General features: G+C 33.5%; 1 protein-coding gene across 2 annotated transcripts in view; it reads right to left on the bottom strand.

Annotated features, from left to right (window-relative positions):
* The window catches only part of LOC140801675 (uncharacterized), a 73,837-nt gene that overhangs the window by 26,075 nt on the left and 28,949 nt on the right, over positions 1-18,813 (bottom strand). For both annotated transcript variants that reach the window (XM_073156897.1, XM_073156898.1), the window contains 7 exons: positions 18,101-18,214; positions 10,901-11,085; positions 8,814-8,922; positions 8,589-8,732; positions 5,741-6,016; positions 4,845-5,525; positions 2,819-3,040 (listed from right to left, as the gene is read on the bottom strand). In XM_073156897.1, the coding sequence (XP_073012998.1) occupies positions 2,819-3,040; positions 4,845-5,525; positions 5,741-6,016; positions 8,589-8,732; positions 8,814-8,922; positions 10,901-11,085; positions 18,101-18,214 (1,731 nt within the window). The remainder of the gene's footprint in view (positions 1-2,818; positions 3,041-4,844; positions 5,526-5,740; positions 6,017-8,588; positions 8,733-8,813; positions 8,923-10,900; positions 11,086-18,100; positions 18,215-18,813) is intronic.

The raw sequence follows: 18,813 nt of genomic DNA, 5'->3' as shown, positions 1-18,813 counted from the left end.
AAAATATCTCATGGTCTGGTTTCCTGCATTGACATGAATATCAAGTTCGCGATCATAGTAAAGTAGACCATACAGGATGTTAGGGCCAATAAGGACTGATTTATTTTCTCTCCTTTAGCATGTATCAGAGTTAAGGAGCCTCCTAATGATCATAGCCATTATGGGCTCAAGAACACTGCAAATTGTCTCAGTTTATATTGAGTCTTAACATTTAAATACACTATCAAAAGATACTACTACTAGCATTTTACTGCAGAGGCCTGTATTTTTCCTGCCGATAATTTGGTAAGGTCATGTGGCCTCAATTTAACATGAAATTTAACATCAAATATAATGGTATGGGGTTAACAGTTAAAATGCAATACAACAATATCTGCCAGTAAATAGTTTTATGTAAAGAAGGCACTACCTTACTCTAGTTGTTGCAATCACGATATTTAGGCCCTAAAGGAGCTTCTTAAGATTTGAAACAATTACAGCCCAAAAACTGGAAGTGGTTGAGATTGTCAACTCTAGTTAGCAAACGGAATCCATTATACAAGTTGGCAAAATCTAACAAGGATAATTTAAAGGTTAGAGTTATCAAAGCTGAAATGAACAGCCCAATCTGAAATCACAGGCTCTTGTAGTCTACGTCATTTAAAGTCTTAAACCATCAATCACAAGCACCAATGCAACATCCTCATAAATCTCTCCATCTTATTGGGCAAAGATCAGAGATAGTAACATTGGAGATGTTTACTGAAAAATTTGCACACACCCAAATTCGAACATGTTTACGTTGCTTAACACATGCTAACTCTGATTCAAAACCTATTTCAATTTATCAATTAAACTACATCATGTACAATGAAAACAATCAATTAACCAGGTAAGCACTCAACAAGAAACCTTACCTATAGGGAAATCATCTCCCTGATCATTCTCACACCAAACATAACCCAATATTTCTTGATCAAATAAATATATTCACAATTACCTGTTATTATAATAAGCATATTTTTTCCTAATAGTATCAAGTGTTGTTGGCACAGGGTGTGTCGTGGAATGTTTGCGTAGAAGGCATGAACCATGCTGCATGGCACATAAATTTCCATCCACCACTTGTAAAGTTTTCAAGTTTTATTATAGAAAAATTTACATATAACACTCTGCATTTTAACGAAATTGTGATTTACACTTTATATATTTACTATTTGCAAACCGAGCCCTATAATTTGGCGAATATATGCAAAAAATATTGTGGATTAGATTTGAACTAACACCATGAGAATATTCCGTTAAGCAGAGATATTTTATTTTTAAAATAACTAAAATGCCCTTATTTCTAAAATGATAAACACCCTTAGTATGACTTGGTAGATAATATTTTTATAATTTTCTTAGTATAGTTAACTTAACCTTAGAGGTTTAGTTAAGTTTAACTAATAAATCTAACAGCAAAGTATTTTCTGCACATATTAACTAAATTATAAGGCTCGATTTGCAAATATGAAAATATAGAGTATAAACTATAATTTCATTACAAGATAGTATTATATACAAATTTCCCTTTATTATATATGGACCATCAATGGAGTTACAAGAAATTTAATTAATTTGCCTCATAAATAAAAAAAATAATTCCACTTAGACCCTCTGAATTATCACTGTTTTTTAAATATCTCCTTAAATCTTTTTTATTACTCATATACAACCCCTGAACTAAGAAAAATATCCACATATACCCCTTTAAACTAAGAAAAAAAGTAACTATGTGAACCTCTAACCAAAATCTTTTTGATTCAAAGGATCCATGTAGTATAAAAAAGTTCAAAGAATGTATGTTAAAAACGGCGATAGTTCAAAAAATCTAAGTGAAATTATCCATAAATAAAGCTATACATTCTAGAAGCCAAAAATGGAAGCTAAAAGAAACCGTGAACTCATGCACTTGAAGTGATAGTATCAAAGAACATATGCCTTGTTGAACATATATCAACCAAGATCGACATAACACAAAATTCTTTGATTAAAAAAATAACAAGATCAGCAAATAATACTAGTTACCACAAATGGTCTACTAAGGGAAAAAGTGAACTGAGATTGAATTTATGTAATGTTGCTTTCTTAAGAGCAAGTGGGCTAGTCACAATTATGTTTTATTAGTCAAAAGGAAACACAACGATGTGAAGGGAAGGGATGATACGAAAGAAAGAGATAACATCAAAGGGAAAATATCGAGGGCAAAGGGCAACATCCATTGTTTCCAAATCTCGGAGAAAGAGATCCAGAAACCAGAGGGGTCCAAGACTCCGTCTTGAAGATCGTCTTGTTACAAGGAATGACTTGAAACTAAGCACTTGGGAGTAGTATGATAAGTTCAAATATTATGCAATATTAGTGACAAGATCTAGTATCTAGCACAGTAGATTTGTGAATAAAGCTAAACTCAAAGGACAATTAAAGTTTTTTCCTATGTGTTGAGGGAAAGATACTAAATGGTCTTCGTAAATGAATAAATTGCATTCTTCCATACCATCGCATTGTTTACGTCTACTTCATTTGTCTTTCCAAGTATCATAGCAAGTTAAAAAGTAGAAGAAATTATTACTGTTTAGATCAAAATCCTGTCATACATAGATACAAAATGATCGAATAACTATAAAATTTTAGCACCAAAGTGGCTGCACTTGGCAGTCAAAATAAGACTCAGAGTCTCGGGGACAGAATATGTAACAGAATAGAAGTGAAATACGATCACCTGTTAGAAACTATGTGTATAAAATAGGATCATCTGATCGAACTACGTATTTGAAATTTTGAACACATTTCTCACCTGAGCTTCAAAGGTAACACTGGATATCTGATTTGAGACAGTGTCGACAATACTGTCGGGAATAGGTGTCTCCTTTTTGCCATCGTCATACTGTGGTGAGCTATCTTCCTCTTTATTTGAAGCAAAACTTTCTAGCAATGAAATTTCAACACCATCTTCAGCAAAGACTGAGTAGCTGCTATCATTACTCAAGTACGTACACTTTCTCAGTAGTGTTCCATTCTGATAATTACATTGCAAAAGTTAACTTTGATGAGAAAGAAATAATAGTACTTTAATGATTTCATATTCATGACAGCATATTCCCAATCCATTCAGGGAACATGGTATGCACAATAACTGAAAGTAGACGACATCTGACTAGCTAAATAAATTAGCTACTTTTGGAAAATATTGACTCTGAAAGCTATATCCTAAGAAATCAGATTAACACTTAATAGCCCTGGAAACAATAATTATGAACAATAAACAACAAAGCTTATTTCCCAGACACTATAAAGCCATAGAAGTACATTACTGGTACACTAGCAAAGTTCTAAATGTGTTTAAACAACATTTAAGTTTACATTGCATCTCTAGTTGAAATGTAGAAGGTGCACATTTTCTTGGCAACATAGAAACTTTTAAAGTTAAATCATATAGGAAATAATAATGAATATACCAACATTTATTAGTTCAGTTAACGATAGAAATTTAAACATACCTTTTAGTTAACCAGGAAATAGATTATAATGTTTACGGTCACATTTTAGCACCCAAATATAATAAGAACAAAACTGAAGTCTTGCATTTTCTGTTCCAATGAATTATGCTGCATATATGAAATCTTTTAATCCACTGACATTAGTTTACCATCTACCACAAAGTCATGTATTTGTTGTTAATTATAGATGCATATCACTAACACAGGCTTACAACTGATAACAGGATTATGTCAAGAAGCAGAATAAGAATCAAATAGTATTTCACTATTTTATCCTATTGATATATCTTCATCAACTGGAGTACTAGAAAAATCTTGTTCATATTTATGAAGATAACGGATCAGATAAAAGATAATAAATGATACACCTGTAAACCATCAGATGCAGAAAGGCTTACAAAGATTCTAAAATTCAATAAGTACTTTTAATGTATAGACTACAGAAATTTGGTTCTTTTACTTCAAAAAGATTCTTAATTGCAGAAGAAAGATAATGACCCAAAATCACCATTTTATAATTTGGTAATTCAGTTCTACAGATTGTAAATGAACGATAGTGACTCTTGAAAATTAAATGAGTAATAGAAGGTACTAGGAGGTATACTTAGACATTCAGTTGCCCAAGAAGATAACCTTCCATGACAGACTTGTTTGTAAGTATGTGCCAAAGGAATGTTCTTAGTTCTTACTTCTTATCCATAAAACTACTTCAACTGGCCAATAAAAATTAAGACTAGAAGACTACTACTATTTTGCAATAGAGAAGAACGGAACATAGTTCAAGCCAAGGATGGCCGTGCCGCCCCTCCTAACGCATCGCCACTCACCATCGACCTCGTCGTCGTCGCCGCCGCTCGCCGCCCGCCCTCTCTCTCTATCTCTCGATCCCTCTATCTTGATCGTCTTCTCTCTCGGGGGCTAGGGCACGAAGCGGGCGGCGAGCGGCGGCGACGGCGACTACAATGGCAAAGGTGAGTATCCCTTACCTCTTTCTCTCATTCTCTTACAGCACGACCAGCAAGTGTCGCGGCACATGCCGTGCCTATGGCACGACCATCGTTGGTTCAAGCTAAATGAATAGAATTATTAGAAATAACATTGAATGGCACTTAAAAGTTAGTTGCCGAAGAGATCGTAATAAAAGTCAACCATCCAATATTGCAGTTGAGATTAAAAAGAAAAAGAAAAATAAAACATAGTTCAAGCTATATGTATAGAAATATTAAGATATAACAATGAATCATGGTCAAATTTCAGTTGCGGTAGAGAAAGTAAACAAAGTTCGCCGTCAGATATTGTTGTTGAGATAGGATAAGTATGTACCTCGATTTTCACATTTTTGAACCGCAGTTTCTTCCCACGCCCAATCATGATAATTGTTCCATAATATAACTGTCCTTTTCTGTCAAACTCCTCACTTAGGGATATTGTACCTCCGCATCCATCATAAGTGAATTCTTCGATGCCACAACCATCAACTATTAATTGTCTTCTAGGAGAGAGGTGAATAACAGAATCTCTCTGCATGTAAACTGATTCAGAGAGTATTATGTCATCACAATTGAATAATGGATCATTCTTTGGGTCTAAGGTTTCCTCCCTTCCTATTACCATGCCTAGTGAAGGCACAAAATATTCAATAACTGCAAGCACAAAATCCAGAACTACAAGAATACGTGGCTGTTGTATTCGAATTACAAACGATTGGAAAGAAGAACGCCATCGATAATCCATTATCAACATTGTCAGGTTAGAAGCATCCATATCACTTTTCTTTTCTAAGTTTTCTGCAGAAACATCATTCTGCGTCGATGGGAGAGAACTGGAAGCAGCAGCAATTCCATAAATACCAGGATTAGAAATATCTGAATATGAACCAAGCATCAACCGCATCTCAGGCTTTGTATCAGGACGTATATCCAGGACTGAGAATTTCAGAATAGTCACATAGAGGTCCAGTTCAAACAGGGAAGTTGTTCTGTATGAAACCCAAAGACCCTCTAGCTGCAGTCAGCCAATATAATGTCAAGCAAATAAAGCTAGCTGGAACCAAATGAAATAATTCAAAAGAATTAAGCCCAATAATAACTGTCTCAACTGTTATCAGCTACTGACAAGAAAATGTAGCATAGTGCAACAATATAGAATTGATGAATGGAGACAACTCATGTAAGGTAATTCAATAACAATAGCTTCTTCCAGAGTTGAGCAGTACTCACAGCAATCTGAGCTAATGGTGACTCTGCATCAGGGCCATTGCAAAGCTCCAGCAGGGCATATTGAACATCAACTGCCAGAACAAAAACTGTTCGGGAAAGCAAGATCTGACTGTTAAGATTGACCTTATCAGCAAGGACACGTATTGATTCATTTGTTCCACCTAAATTTCCACGGAAACTTGGGGGAAGATTTGGAACTTCTGACAAGTTCATGGAAATACAGTTTATTATAACATTGTACTCCTTGTCAGACATGACTCCGTGTAACAAACCAACCTGTAAAAACATCTCAACGGCCAAATAAGAATCTTTGAAGAAAGATATAGCATAAAAAACATATATGAAGGAGCTCTACTTCTACACAAAGAACTAAAGTTAAGATAGTTGAAATTTGAAACCAACCAAAAGAAAGTAGGCAAATTCTCATCAGGAATTGGTAGGCATAAAAGGCCGATGGGAATTAGATTTATTTTTCATTTTCGAATGTATTTTAAATTAAAAGTTAGAGTTGTCTTTTAGTGTCCTATACTTCTATTTGGTTTAAACTCTGAAAATCTAAGTAATTGATTGTAGGTCTGATTTTAGATAAGTTTTATAAAGATTTGAATGATTTTTTAAGTGAAAAGTCTTAATTTGGCTATAGATTAGAGCATTAGATTAGGAAAGATTCTGATAAATTTCGGTTGTGATTTTATGTAACCTCATCTCTATACATAGAGCTGATGAGAATCTCGAAAATTTAAAAAAAAAATATCATGTTAAATTGAAAATTATTATTCTTGTGAAAGCTTGCGCGTTTATCTCTTTCCACCTTCTCTCTCATTTATTTTGTGTAAATGCCACACTTTCTTTATCCCCTACCATCTAAGTGGACACTCATCTTCCCTCACAAAATCAGGTGGGTTAATCTCTTTTTCCTCACAACGAGGTAGATTTGATCTTCTATCCCCGACAACTTGGATGGTTATCTTCTTTCTTATCTATTTACCATGCTAATATGGAACAGACATTAGGAGACAAAAAGAGAGGTTTGCTAATGCCCTATCTTTTCTCCTTAGGCATGGATCTAGGTAAGGTTCGAAAAATCGTAATTGGAATAGGGATCAGGATCGGGATCGGCCTTCCAAAAAAACAATATGTATCGGCCGGATTGGCCGTATCGGTCATCTGGATCAAATCAAACTTTTTAATTACATAAAATTCTAAATATTATTTAAAAATGTAGGAAAACTACTCAAAATTTAGAAAAAAGTTTTATCAAAAATAAGAAAATAAAGAAAGAAAAACTATCGTGCAATAAAAATGAAACGAAGAAGAGATTAGAAAGAGAGTGAGTGGAAGAAAATCAAATAAAAAAAAAGAAAAATCATAATACAGTGACTAAGAAGAAAAGAGAAGAAAAAAGAAGAAAAAAGAAGAGAAAGAAAGTGGAAGAAATAAAAAAATTGAGAGAGAAATAAAAGAAATAAATTAAAAAATTATATATCGGAGTTCATCGAAATTCACCGGAGCTAGATCTCTCCGTAAGAAAAACAATGATTATATGTAAGGAGAGAAAAAAGAAAGAAATAGATAAAGAAAAAAAAAAAGAGTAAGAGAGAGTGAGAGGAAGGAGCGAAAGAGAGAAAGAGAGAGAGAGAGAGAGAGTTTGGATCGAGCTTGGATCGGGATCAGCTAATCCAGCGAACCATGGATCTAGGTACTTCCTTCCCTTTCCACGTATCAGCACAATTTTTTATCTCTAGGCCACATCAATCTGATATTAGAGCAATTTCAACTTTGGTGTACTCAATTGTGAAGAAAATCTAGTGCACCCATATAAAAACTAAGTACAAAATGATCGAGTTATCTTATGAAGAAAAATCTAAAGATGTAGATTATGAAGATAATCTTAAGACAAGATTTGCACGGTGAAATTAAACGATGGGAATTAGATTTTCATTTATTTTTTATTCTCAGATATATTTTTTATCAAAAAATAAATAATTATTATTCTTGTGGAGTTTTCCACATTACTTCCTTTCCCCTTCTCCTCCCTCTTCTTCTCCTCTTCTTTTGTAGTGGATATCATGCTTTCTTTATTTCCCATAATCAAGGTGGGCTTTCTTCTTCCCCCACATACTCTTAGTACTGCTAAAACATCTAGCCAAAGACATCCTTAATGGCATGTTTCCGATAACATCCTTTTTCAGTTTCAAATCATTCCTAATAGTATTTATATCTTATCTGCTAGAAAGCCCCAAATTAGTCCATTTAGCCTAATCCCCTAATAAAGGGTTTCCAGTCATAGGTTTTTTGAGCTTATAAAATTCAAATGACTCTTGCATGATATGGCTGATTGCAAGATCTTATGAAAATGGTTCATACAATGATATAATTTCACATAAAGATGAACTAAATCAAGCTGATGTCAACATTTAGAAGTAACAAATAACAGAGATGGGATATAATTTCCAAGAATTTTAATTTGCCCCTGATGTCTTTCACATAATTTATTTTTGCAACAGCTTAGTATAAAATAAACCACTCATTTTGTTAGCCTTTTATCTTCAAGGTAATATGCTATACACTATACAGTTTAGAATTTTTCTACTGTGCTCTTAAAGTGGCAGCTGATGTATCCAAAATAGACTGATTGAGGTCTAAAATCTGGGAGTGGACCATCACAACAAATAAGTTTCTAAGGAGGCCTATTTTGGTCAAATACTTAGCAGTGAATAAGAAGGATGAACAGTGATTGCTATTTACAACCAACTACAATGAACAAAGCACATGAAACTACTATATATGCACATAGGCTTCATGAGTTGGAAATCATATATATATATAATTATATATGTAATGTCACCTGAACACCAATAGAGAGTGTCGGCACTTTACGGAAGACATCACGCAAACTGCGTCGAACTTCAATATTGATGCCTTGACCTTCTTGTATCATTGGCTTCCCCAGAACACCATTAATTCCAACTGCCATGTTAATACCTTGTATCTGCACATTATTGTAGGACATAATTACAGGAACTTATCATTACAAGGGGACAGAATGTGAATCTTGTCCTATGATCTATACCTCGGCAAGAAGGATATCCAGATGTACAGCAGAAGGATCAGTTTCTTTGCAACCATGCCAGCTAAAGCTGTTATTAACCTTTAGTTGCCCAAGATCAAGTTGCATGTAACTACAGTGGGAATAACCATAGAATTCAAAGGAATTGGTTAATTAGTTACCAAAAGATATGTAATTATTTCAAAAGTATAATCAAGCAAATAAGTTCGAACTTTAAACAACAATTAAACTGAAGTAAATTCACCATTATCACCGAATGTATTGAAAGGCGGCCACGGATTGCGGACAGTCTAGCACCTATGTGAAAGGCAAGCAACAACGTGGTCTAATATTTTAATATAAAATTAAAATAATTATATATGATATATAATATATACGAAAATAATATCTATAAACTTTTTAATAGTGCACTATAGCAGGATTTCATTATTGGGATTTATTGTGGTTTAATTTCTATCCATGAAAAAGAGGAGATTTATTCATGAATATGCTCCAGTATTAATCAATGGAATGGGGCCTAACCCACATTAGCCCATGGACCTAGATCTTAGGCTCTCTCACATAAGTGAACTCAAGAAGGCCCATAACCCATGCATCTATCAAACCCTACTCTTTACCTTTTATAAATCTCTCTCCCCATACTATACTCATTCCCTTCTGATATCATCGACAAACCCTAACCTACTCAATGCTGCCTTACCCATCTCTCTCTTCTCCCCTCTTCATCTCTCCTTTCCCTATCTCTCTTTTATGTATTATGCTGCTATATTGGCTACTATGCAAGCACGTCGTGGACTCACCAGTGTAGACTCTATCTACCTCTCGAGATGGAGGAGGTAAGTTCTCTCACAAATTCCTCTTTATCTCCCTTCGAATTCCCTTCAACTCCTTTTGGTTGTCTCGGATTTGTATCGTTTTATTATCTTTTTTTTTTGTTAATCCATAAGCGGTCACCCCCCTTCTTCTGCCACCTTCACACATAGCAGGGCGGCTGGTGTGTGGCCCCTCCAAGGCGGCCGCCTTTTCTGCCTTTTAGTACACTACTGTCACAAGCTATTTTCATCTTTAGTAATATCTTGATTCCTGACTACCCAATGAACTCCCCTCATACAATGGAAAAATTAGCATATAATGAGATCTACTAAAATAACAAACTAGAATAACCCAACTAATGCACACATGATAGTAAATAAGGAACCTTTTTCATAAAGAGAATATAAACATCCGGTTACAAGAAACAATAACATCTAATTTCCTTTCAGCCAAAAACGCATACCCATAATTATCGTAACAACAAACCACCATGTTATGAGCCATGGGACTATGGAAAAAGGCCTATTTACAATTTAATCATATGAAAAAGAATGACAATTATCAAGCCAGGCTAACACTAGTCGCTACATTATTTTATCGAGATTCAAGAACAACGTCCATGTTAACAAATCTTAGCATTCAATGACTGGTTAACATCCTTTGACCAATTCTTAAAGATGAGATGAAATATCTGAAAAGAGCACCACAATTGAGCATTGCAGAATGTTATGTTTCTTATCACATGAATTTCCAGTTTTGCAAATTTGGGAACTTTCTTCACTTAAAATCTAGTTGCTAATCCCATTTGACATCAATATCATATTTTCATTATATATATATATATATATATATACATGTTTGTATATGTGTGTGTCTGTGTGTACCTATACGTATATGTGTATATATTTTTCGTGATGTCCAAAGTGTAGAGAAATTGCAATATTTTCTCCAAGTCCTATGGAAAATTTAACAACTTTTCTGAAAATTTCTAACACTAGATAGACATCCCAAGATCCAAGTTCCAGTGTTCTAGGCATTAAAATATATGGCTCCAAAAGAATCAGCATGTTTCAAATACTTGTGAGATCAAACAAAGCAATGTAGCACTCTATAGAAGAATGTGCTAAGTAAACAAACAACCTATATGTGCAAGTTTGCAACTCTGACACATCTAAAGCTATCAAATAATCTAAAATGCTTTTCAAGTGCAAGGTAGGAAAGAGCTGAAACTAGATTAAGAGAAAAGAAAAGAAAAAAGTTCAATAAAAGATACTAACTCTTCACTCATTGAATCCTTGGGAATGACAATCATTGGAGTATCCAAGGAAAGGTCCAGCTTCACAGAAGCAGCACCATCTATCTCATACTTCTGAATTAACCATTCAAAACCTCCAACTTTATCAACAAACTTAATTGCTTCTTCAGTGTGTGGTGAGGCAAGCTCCATGAAGTATGAAGTAATCTGGAATGTACATGTTGACAAGGAAATCAAATTCAACCTTAAGTAATGCAACCAATTTACTATGGAGACAACTATTTAAAAAGAAATCCTAACATTAAATTATTATGCATGTCACAGAGAGATTATAGGTGTGCATTTACAAAATAAGAGACAAAAGAGTAATGTAGTAGTGTCCAATACTAAACCTGATATGAATCTTAAAAGTTAAAACTGAAATTTCCAACAGAAGAGTGCTGCTTATGTGAAATAACAGTGACCAACCAATATATTATTAAATTTGGAACAAACCACGAACAGGATTAGGCTTAAAGGATGTAGGATCCACATTTCAACCGGAGAAATAACAGTGCAGCGATAAAGATCTAATTAATCGCACAATAATCCAGAGGGATTTCTCTATTTTAGCCACTCTAATCCCATGGACAATATCCTCATCGATCTCCCCTTGAACTATACACCCTACATGATGGAAAAAAATTCCCATAGTACCAAACTTAATTGCTTATTGTCCAACAAGTATCATTCTTTGCCACCCCGTTCTCCCAATTTACTAAAATTGCATTCCATATACTCAGTTTTAATTCTACTTATTGTAAAACCTTTATATTCTATGCTTCTTCATGTTTTTATTTGAGTGTTCAACTCTAACTGAGTTTCTTTCAATTAGCACGATATGTTCAAAAAATAACATACACAAAGGAAAACTAATTAACTTAGTTAATATGTTCTCAATATAAATACAGGAAACTCCTTTCTTCTCTATATTATAAGCATTATCCAAATCAACAAATACTATATGTAAGTCCTTGCTCTTTTCCATACATTTATACATCAAGCATCTTAACAAGTAACTAGCTTTTGCAGTCTCCGTAGCATAACACAAAATAGATTTCCAGAAACACTGTTTCACATTTCAACCTTTCTTCAATTATTCCCTCCTGGTATTTCATATTATGACTCACAAGCTTGGTTTCACTATATTTCTTGCAACTCTACAGATTTTCTTTTTATAAATTAGTAATGCAGTCAAGGATGGTCATGCCGACCGTCACCTCTCATACTGATGGAGTATCGGCACCCGGCACAATCCGCCAACCCGTAACGACTGGCATGGGTGCATGCCGAACCAGCATAGCCTTGTACTAACCTGTGCTAGCCGTTCATGGATTTGTTTTATTTTTTATTTTTTTTCACTTTAAAAACTAATTTACAATGTATCAATAATAGATCCAATTCAATTTTTATAGATCTACAAAATGAACTCTTTAAAATGTAGGGATCAAAGGAAAATTTTGATTTCCCAAAAATTTCACAAATTTTAAAAATTCAAAAACAATGCCAAATTCATTTAAATTGATCCGAATTTGGTATAGGAACATATTAGATTAACTCCATATGAGTTTGATTTCAACCCACATTTTATAATTTTTAATTAAATTTTCAGCATAACCTTACCCAAAATTTTAAAAGATCAAAAATTAATATGTCAAACTAATTCAAATTGGGTCAAAATTGATATAGGGACATGTCAGATTAACTATATTCAACTAAGTATTGGTTTTAATTATTGAACTATTTTTAATTAATGAATGTATTTTATAATATTATGTGCTGAATAATATTTTTATTCTACTGCTGAAATTTTAATAAAATAGGTAATTTATAAAAATAATCTAAGCATAAAAGATTCTAATGTATGCTTCAGTATATATATTCAAACCAAAAACAAATCATTGTCGTGCCAAAAACCAAAAAAAAGCATTGTCGTGCCAAAACTACCAAAAAGATCTCTAAATATCCTAAAAAATTTATAAGAGGTGTGTCAATGCGTGCTTATATAGGTAATCTCATAGCCATGGATGGCCATGCCGACTGACAATTGGCACGGGATGTGCTAGTGGCACACCCCCATGCCAACCAGTGCTGACCAACATGCGTGCCGTGCCATGCCAGTCCAGCACAGCTGCATGCCCATCATTATGCCATGTACAGCTATTTTTAAAAAGAAAAATTCTATTTTCATCGACCATTATCAAACCGACTGATCAATTAATCATTTAGAAGGCTTAAATAAAATTAATGATAATGAGACTAGAGATGATAATAATAATAATGATAATGATGGTAATGGTGATGGTGATAATAACGAGACTCAATCCGATGACGGTGATGATGGAGATGAGACATGCGTCACTATTACACAACCTTCTCAAAGAAATATTATTTTTACAGAGGACTTAAATCTATAGGTAGCTAGACATCAAGAAAGGTGCACCCATAGGATGATATGAGTATATCATAATTAACATCATATCAATCATACCACCAGAGCTAGAATCTACATATGCTTATGATGTGTATGTGTTTGTGTCTGTACTAGTGCTATTCATTTCCGTACACGTTCAATATCCATATCATATAATAGGAGAATTATAAAATTCTTATTTGTATGAAGACTATTTGACACATTACAATGAACAATACTAGTAGTGAATGAGTTTTAAAGAATATCAATAGTATTTAATGCAACATTCTCATGTTATTCTTGTGCCAGCAAATAAAGTTTTTGATCTTTCTTGTCATTTTACGTTCAACTTGATATTAATTTTAATTATTAAAATATTATCAATTAATATTATGTGTTCAATTATATTATAGAGTATTCACTTATATTATGAAATGTTCAATGATTAATATTAATTTCAATGAATATCTTAAATCATAGTATGTGTTGAATAATATTTATATTTAACTGCCGCTTTATCTTTAATAAAATAAGTCATTTATAAAAATAATCTAAAAATAAAGCACTATAATGTAGGTTTTGAACTTTAAATATATATATTTAAACCAAAAATTGACATATCGAAGACCTAAAAATATCTTAAATATCCTAAAAAATTTATTAAAAATATTATAAATGCGTGCTAGTGGCACGCCCTATGTGCCACTAACACGCAGGGGTCTGCTAAGGAGTGTCGCTCAACATGCCCCGTGCCGACTAGCATGTGTCGTGCCGATGGTGGCACAGCACGGCACGGCACGTGCCACTAGCATGGCCATCCTTGATTTACTAACTTTTCTTCACCTATTAGGCACCTACCTTTCTAGTCCTTATTACATTATTAAATCAACTAGTCAACTAGATAAATCCTACATCTCCTAAGCATTTCTAAACCTCAATAAGGATACCATTTTCTTCCTAAGTTTCATCTTTTTGAAGTCATTGATTATTTTTGGTCTAATTTTTCAAATAGATAATAGCTTAAATAGAATTCTTGACTATTCAGATATAACTTTAAGCCACTTCCTTTTTTGAGAGAAAGTGGGCTTCGCCGAGTAATATTTATTGGGATCCCCCGGTCGTCACAATTTGCTCTTGCGTGCCACTAGCACGTATTGGTACGCATTTGGCACACCTCTAATAATTTTCCTAAGATATTTTGAGATATTTTTGTGTCTTCCGCACTACAACCCATAGTTATTGGTTTGGATATACATATTAAAGCCTGCATTAAAGTCTTTTATCCTTAGATAATGTTATAAATAACATATTTTATTAAAGATATAGAAATAGCTAACTAAAAACATGATTCAACACAATAATATGATTAAATACTTTCATTAATTAATAATAGTTGAATAATTAAAATCAAAACTTAATTGAATGTAGTTAATTTAAGTATGCTAAAATTTTAGATAAAAGTTTATAAAACTTGGATTCATATAAACTTTTATGGAGTTACTCTAACATAATCTTATATTAATTTTGACTCAATTTGAATAAAATATATTAATTTTGGATTTTTTTTTACTTTAGCAAAATTTTTTGGGAAATAAAAGTCTCTTTAATTCCTATAGTTTAAAGAGTAATTTTTATAGATCTAGCAAAATTGAGCGTCATTTGCAAATCCCCAATTAGTTTTTACAAAGAATAAAAAATAAAAAATAAAAAACTCACGCCAAGTGTCGTGCCTTCATCGGCATGGCATGAGGCTAATCATTAGCTTTTTGAAGTTTACCATTCCACCACTAAACCTATTCTCGCTCTTCTAAAACACCAAGAACCACTATTATCATTACAACTTAGGACATACTCGTATCACTTGTAGTGATCATTATTTTCCTAAGAGAACATGCACATTTATTACGTATAGGCCTAATGTTTACATCATAAACAAGGAAAAAAAAGGGTTAATATTATCCACAGTAGTCAATCTCTAGGCTACCTCAAGCAAGTACTTTCCACAAAGGTTCATAGTATGGTCAAGAACAACAACAAGTACTAGACAATTTAGTCCAAAAAAGCTAAAGCTCGACTTTATGCTAGCATGTGCAAGGATAGTTATCTCCGAGGTTCACATTTTCAGTTTCGGTTTCAGTTTTCATCCCTAAAATAAGCGAAATGTTTGGAGTTTCTGAGTTTCAATTTTTCTTGTTTCCGTCTCTTTTAAATAATAAAAAATAAAATAAAATTCTAAAAAATAGCATGGAATTTAAGAAATATATCAAACAATTCTAAAAAGTGCAAATTAAGACAAGTCAAAAAAAAAGAAATCTACTAACATATTATGAAGCAATAAATCAATATTCACTGCTGATATAAAAATTAAATCAAATCTCCGGTAAAATAAGTCCATGTCTAGACATAATTTGTATTTGCAATTCTGCATTATACAAGTAGCCAATAGCAAGGAGGAAAAAAAAACTTAATATGAGGAAACGTAAGGGGTGGTTTGTTACGGACCAGATCTGGAACAATCCGTCCATAGGATGAATATGAAAATTTAGGTAGTAATAGCCTCACGAGATAGGATTTTAATGGCTTTGGTTTTACATCAATCAAATGTCTGGATAGAAAGATATAATTTAAATAGTGGAGTAAGGCCAGAACGGGGCAGAATAGTAAATATCTGACGTCGCGACGATCGTCGAAGAGTGGCGGACGGCTAAAGGTGGTGGTGGACGGCCGTAGGAAAGGGATGGCTGCTGGAGGTGATGATGGCTATAGGTTAGAGGTAGAATTAGGATTTCTAACTTAGATTTACTTGTAGAAAGATAACGATGATCTAACAACTATGGTAAAAGATAAAAACGATAAGTAATGCAAGGTAAATAAACTTAACTCAATATTCCTTCCATTCAATTCCCCTCTATAACAAATAAGCCCATCTCCTTTATATATAGAGGTCGGATACAATGAGTCTTACTCGGACTAGCTTTAAAGGCTTATACGACTCAAACTAAAACTTGCCTTAAAGACTTACATAATTTAATTGAACTTGCTTTTGTAGCTTACATGACTTAACTGGACTTGTCTTAAGTGCTTACATAAGAGGTAAACATGACCTAGAGATAAATATGAGTTAGCTAAATCAGCCTTCCTTATCCTTTTCGAATTGATTCTTCGTTCGCCAACAGATAGAGTTAGAATCTGGAGAAACCTTGAATACGAAAGTTGTAGATCAGGATATCTTCGATCTTCTCTAAATGGTTTCGTAATATTTGGTCATCTGTATCTTCTCTAAATGGTTTCATAATATTTGGTCATTTGTAGAATATCCTTCGAATATTTTTTCGAAACTGCGTAGAGCTAAATTAGTTAATGCTCAGAACTAATTAAAGCAAATAAGTAGATAAGATAACTAGACTCAATTCATTGAGCCCAATCTCCCCTTAATGTGATCCGATCTGACCCGGTTCGCATCATGGTTCCCCAATCCCGACTTCCTTTCCTCTCTCCATACTCTAGGGCAAAAAAAAGGCAAAAAAACATAAATGAAAGGAGGAGAAGAGTGCATGAATCGTGGAGATTGTCGAAGATGAAATATAGAGAGAAAGATAGATTGCCACCGCTAGAGGTTAATAGAGATATTGCCTTAGAGAAAGAGAATAGGGAGAGAGACAATGGTGGGTTTTAATGGGGCTAGGGCACAACTAGAAAGAAGAAAAGAAGAAGGGGTAAAGATGCATACTTCACAAGCCATTTTAATTTTTATGTTAATAGGATCTAGGTTAAAAGGTTCACATAACCGGGTTTTGCCCGTTTCGAGCAAAATCCAATCCATTGCAGCCAAAACTTACAAGTTTTGGCCAATAATTACTGTGCACATGCAGTTTCATTATTTTTCCTGTTTTGGCTTGCCATTCGAATCGCTCCAGGTCAATCCTGATCCATTTCAGCCGAAACAGATCAATTTCGGCCAAGATTTAAAACCATGGTTATCTCAAGTGCACATGAGCACTACCAAAAATATATCACTAGAGTACTCTGCAATAGTGGCAATTTCTAGAAGAATTGCAGATGGGTATTGATCTTCCTATTAAATTTTTTTGTGATAACAAAGCTGCCGTTAACATTTCTCTCAATCCAATTCAATATGATCAGACCAAGCATGTTAAAATGAATAGACACTTCATCAAAGAGATGGTAGAAGAAGCAATTGTTTGCATTACATTCCCACAAAAGAACAAACAGCGTATGTATTCAGTAAAGGACTTCCTCGACAAATTTCAATACTTTCATTGGCAAGTTGGATATGGTCAAATATCTATGATCAAACTTGAGGGGAGTGTGGAAATCCCGAAATTTTAGGGATATTATTCCTAGTGTCATGCAGGAATAAATAGAAATGAAATAACTTGGAACTAATGTAAATTATTTGTTTCCTTTTTTTTCGTTCATTCAAACTTGTATATATACATGTAATGTATCGTTTCATATCATTAATACAGAAAATTCTCTCATCTCTCTTTCTACAAAAAGTCCAAAGATTTTCTGTTTAGGAGGTCCGAAGGTTTAGAACTTAAGGACCTAAGTTAGGAAGTCCAAAAAAAAAAAAAAAATTTAAGGTCTAAAGATTGAGAAATGAAAGAATTATGTTGGGAAGTCCAAAGGCTGAGAAGAAGTCTAAGAGTTTTCTTGAAGAAAAAAGAAACATACATGATAGATTCCAAACAAGAAAGCTGAATGCAGCGGGGGCAATTCTCTATTGATTACTTCAAAAAAAATTACCTCCTGAATAAATCTGTAGAGGAAAACAATACGGACAGCAGAAAGATGCCCACTCAAACTGTAATCATAACCTTGATAATCATCATCCTCAACACTGTAAGACTGAAAGTTAAACTGCAAAACAGACAACAACAATTAGACAAGCAAAATTAGAGGAAAAGGAAAAACAAGGAGAAAAAAAAAAGAGTCCAACGAAGTTATGATTGAAAAAAAAATAATATACATCAAGGTGCTCACCATGGCTGAACATATGAATCAGAGCAAACTGAATTTTGCAAATAAACTTGTGTTATGTAGTTCTTCAGGAAACATATATTACATTTTTGAACCATAGCACAACCATAATAACTTAAAAAATTTATGTTTAATGTAGAGATCGAAGACATCAAGGTGCTCACGATGGCTGAACATATTTGCAAATAAATTTGTCTTGCTCAGTTCTTTAGAAGAAACATACATTCACAATTATTGTAACAGAACCGCGATAATAAGTTTATTCTTAATATAAAAATTTAAGTAAGTAGCAGGTCAGTATCTCAAGAGAGAACAGCAAGAAAGGAAAAAAAACCTCTTGAATTTCATGGATCCTGTTGGATATGGTTTTAGAAAAGATAAACAGACTTCTAGTAAGTGAACATTTGTTCAGATTCCAGAGCTCATCTCACCACCACAACTGAACCACAAATGTACCACACTCACTTAATGAAACCCCT

This window comes from Typha latifolia, chromosome 15 (assembly GCF_019914945.1).
Source record: "Typha latifolia isolate L0001 chromosome 15, TyphaL0001v2, whole genome shotgun sequence".
In the NCBI taxonomy this organism is placed as follows: Eukaryota; Viridiplantae; Streptophyta; class Magnoliopsida; order Poales; family Typhaceae; genus Typha; species Typha latifolia.
This window is presented reverse-complemented; position numbering and strand designations above follow the sequence as displayed.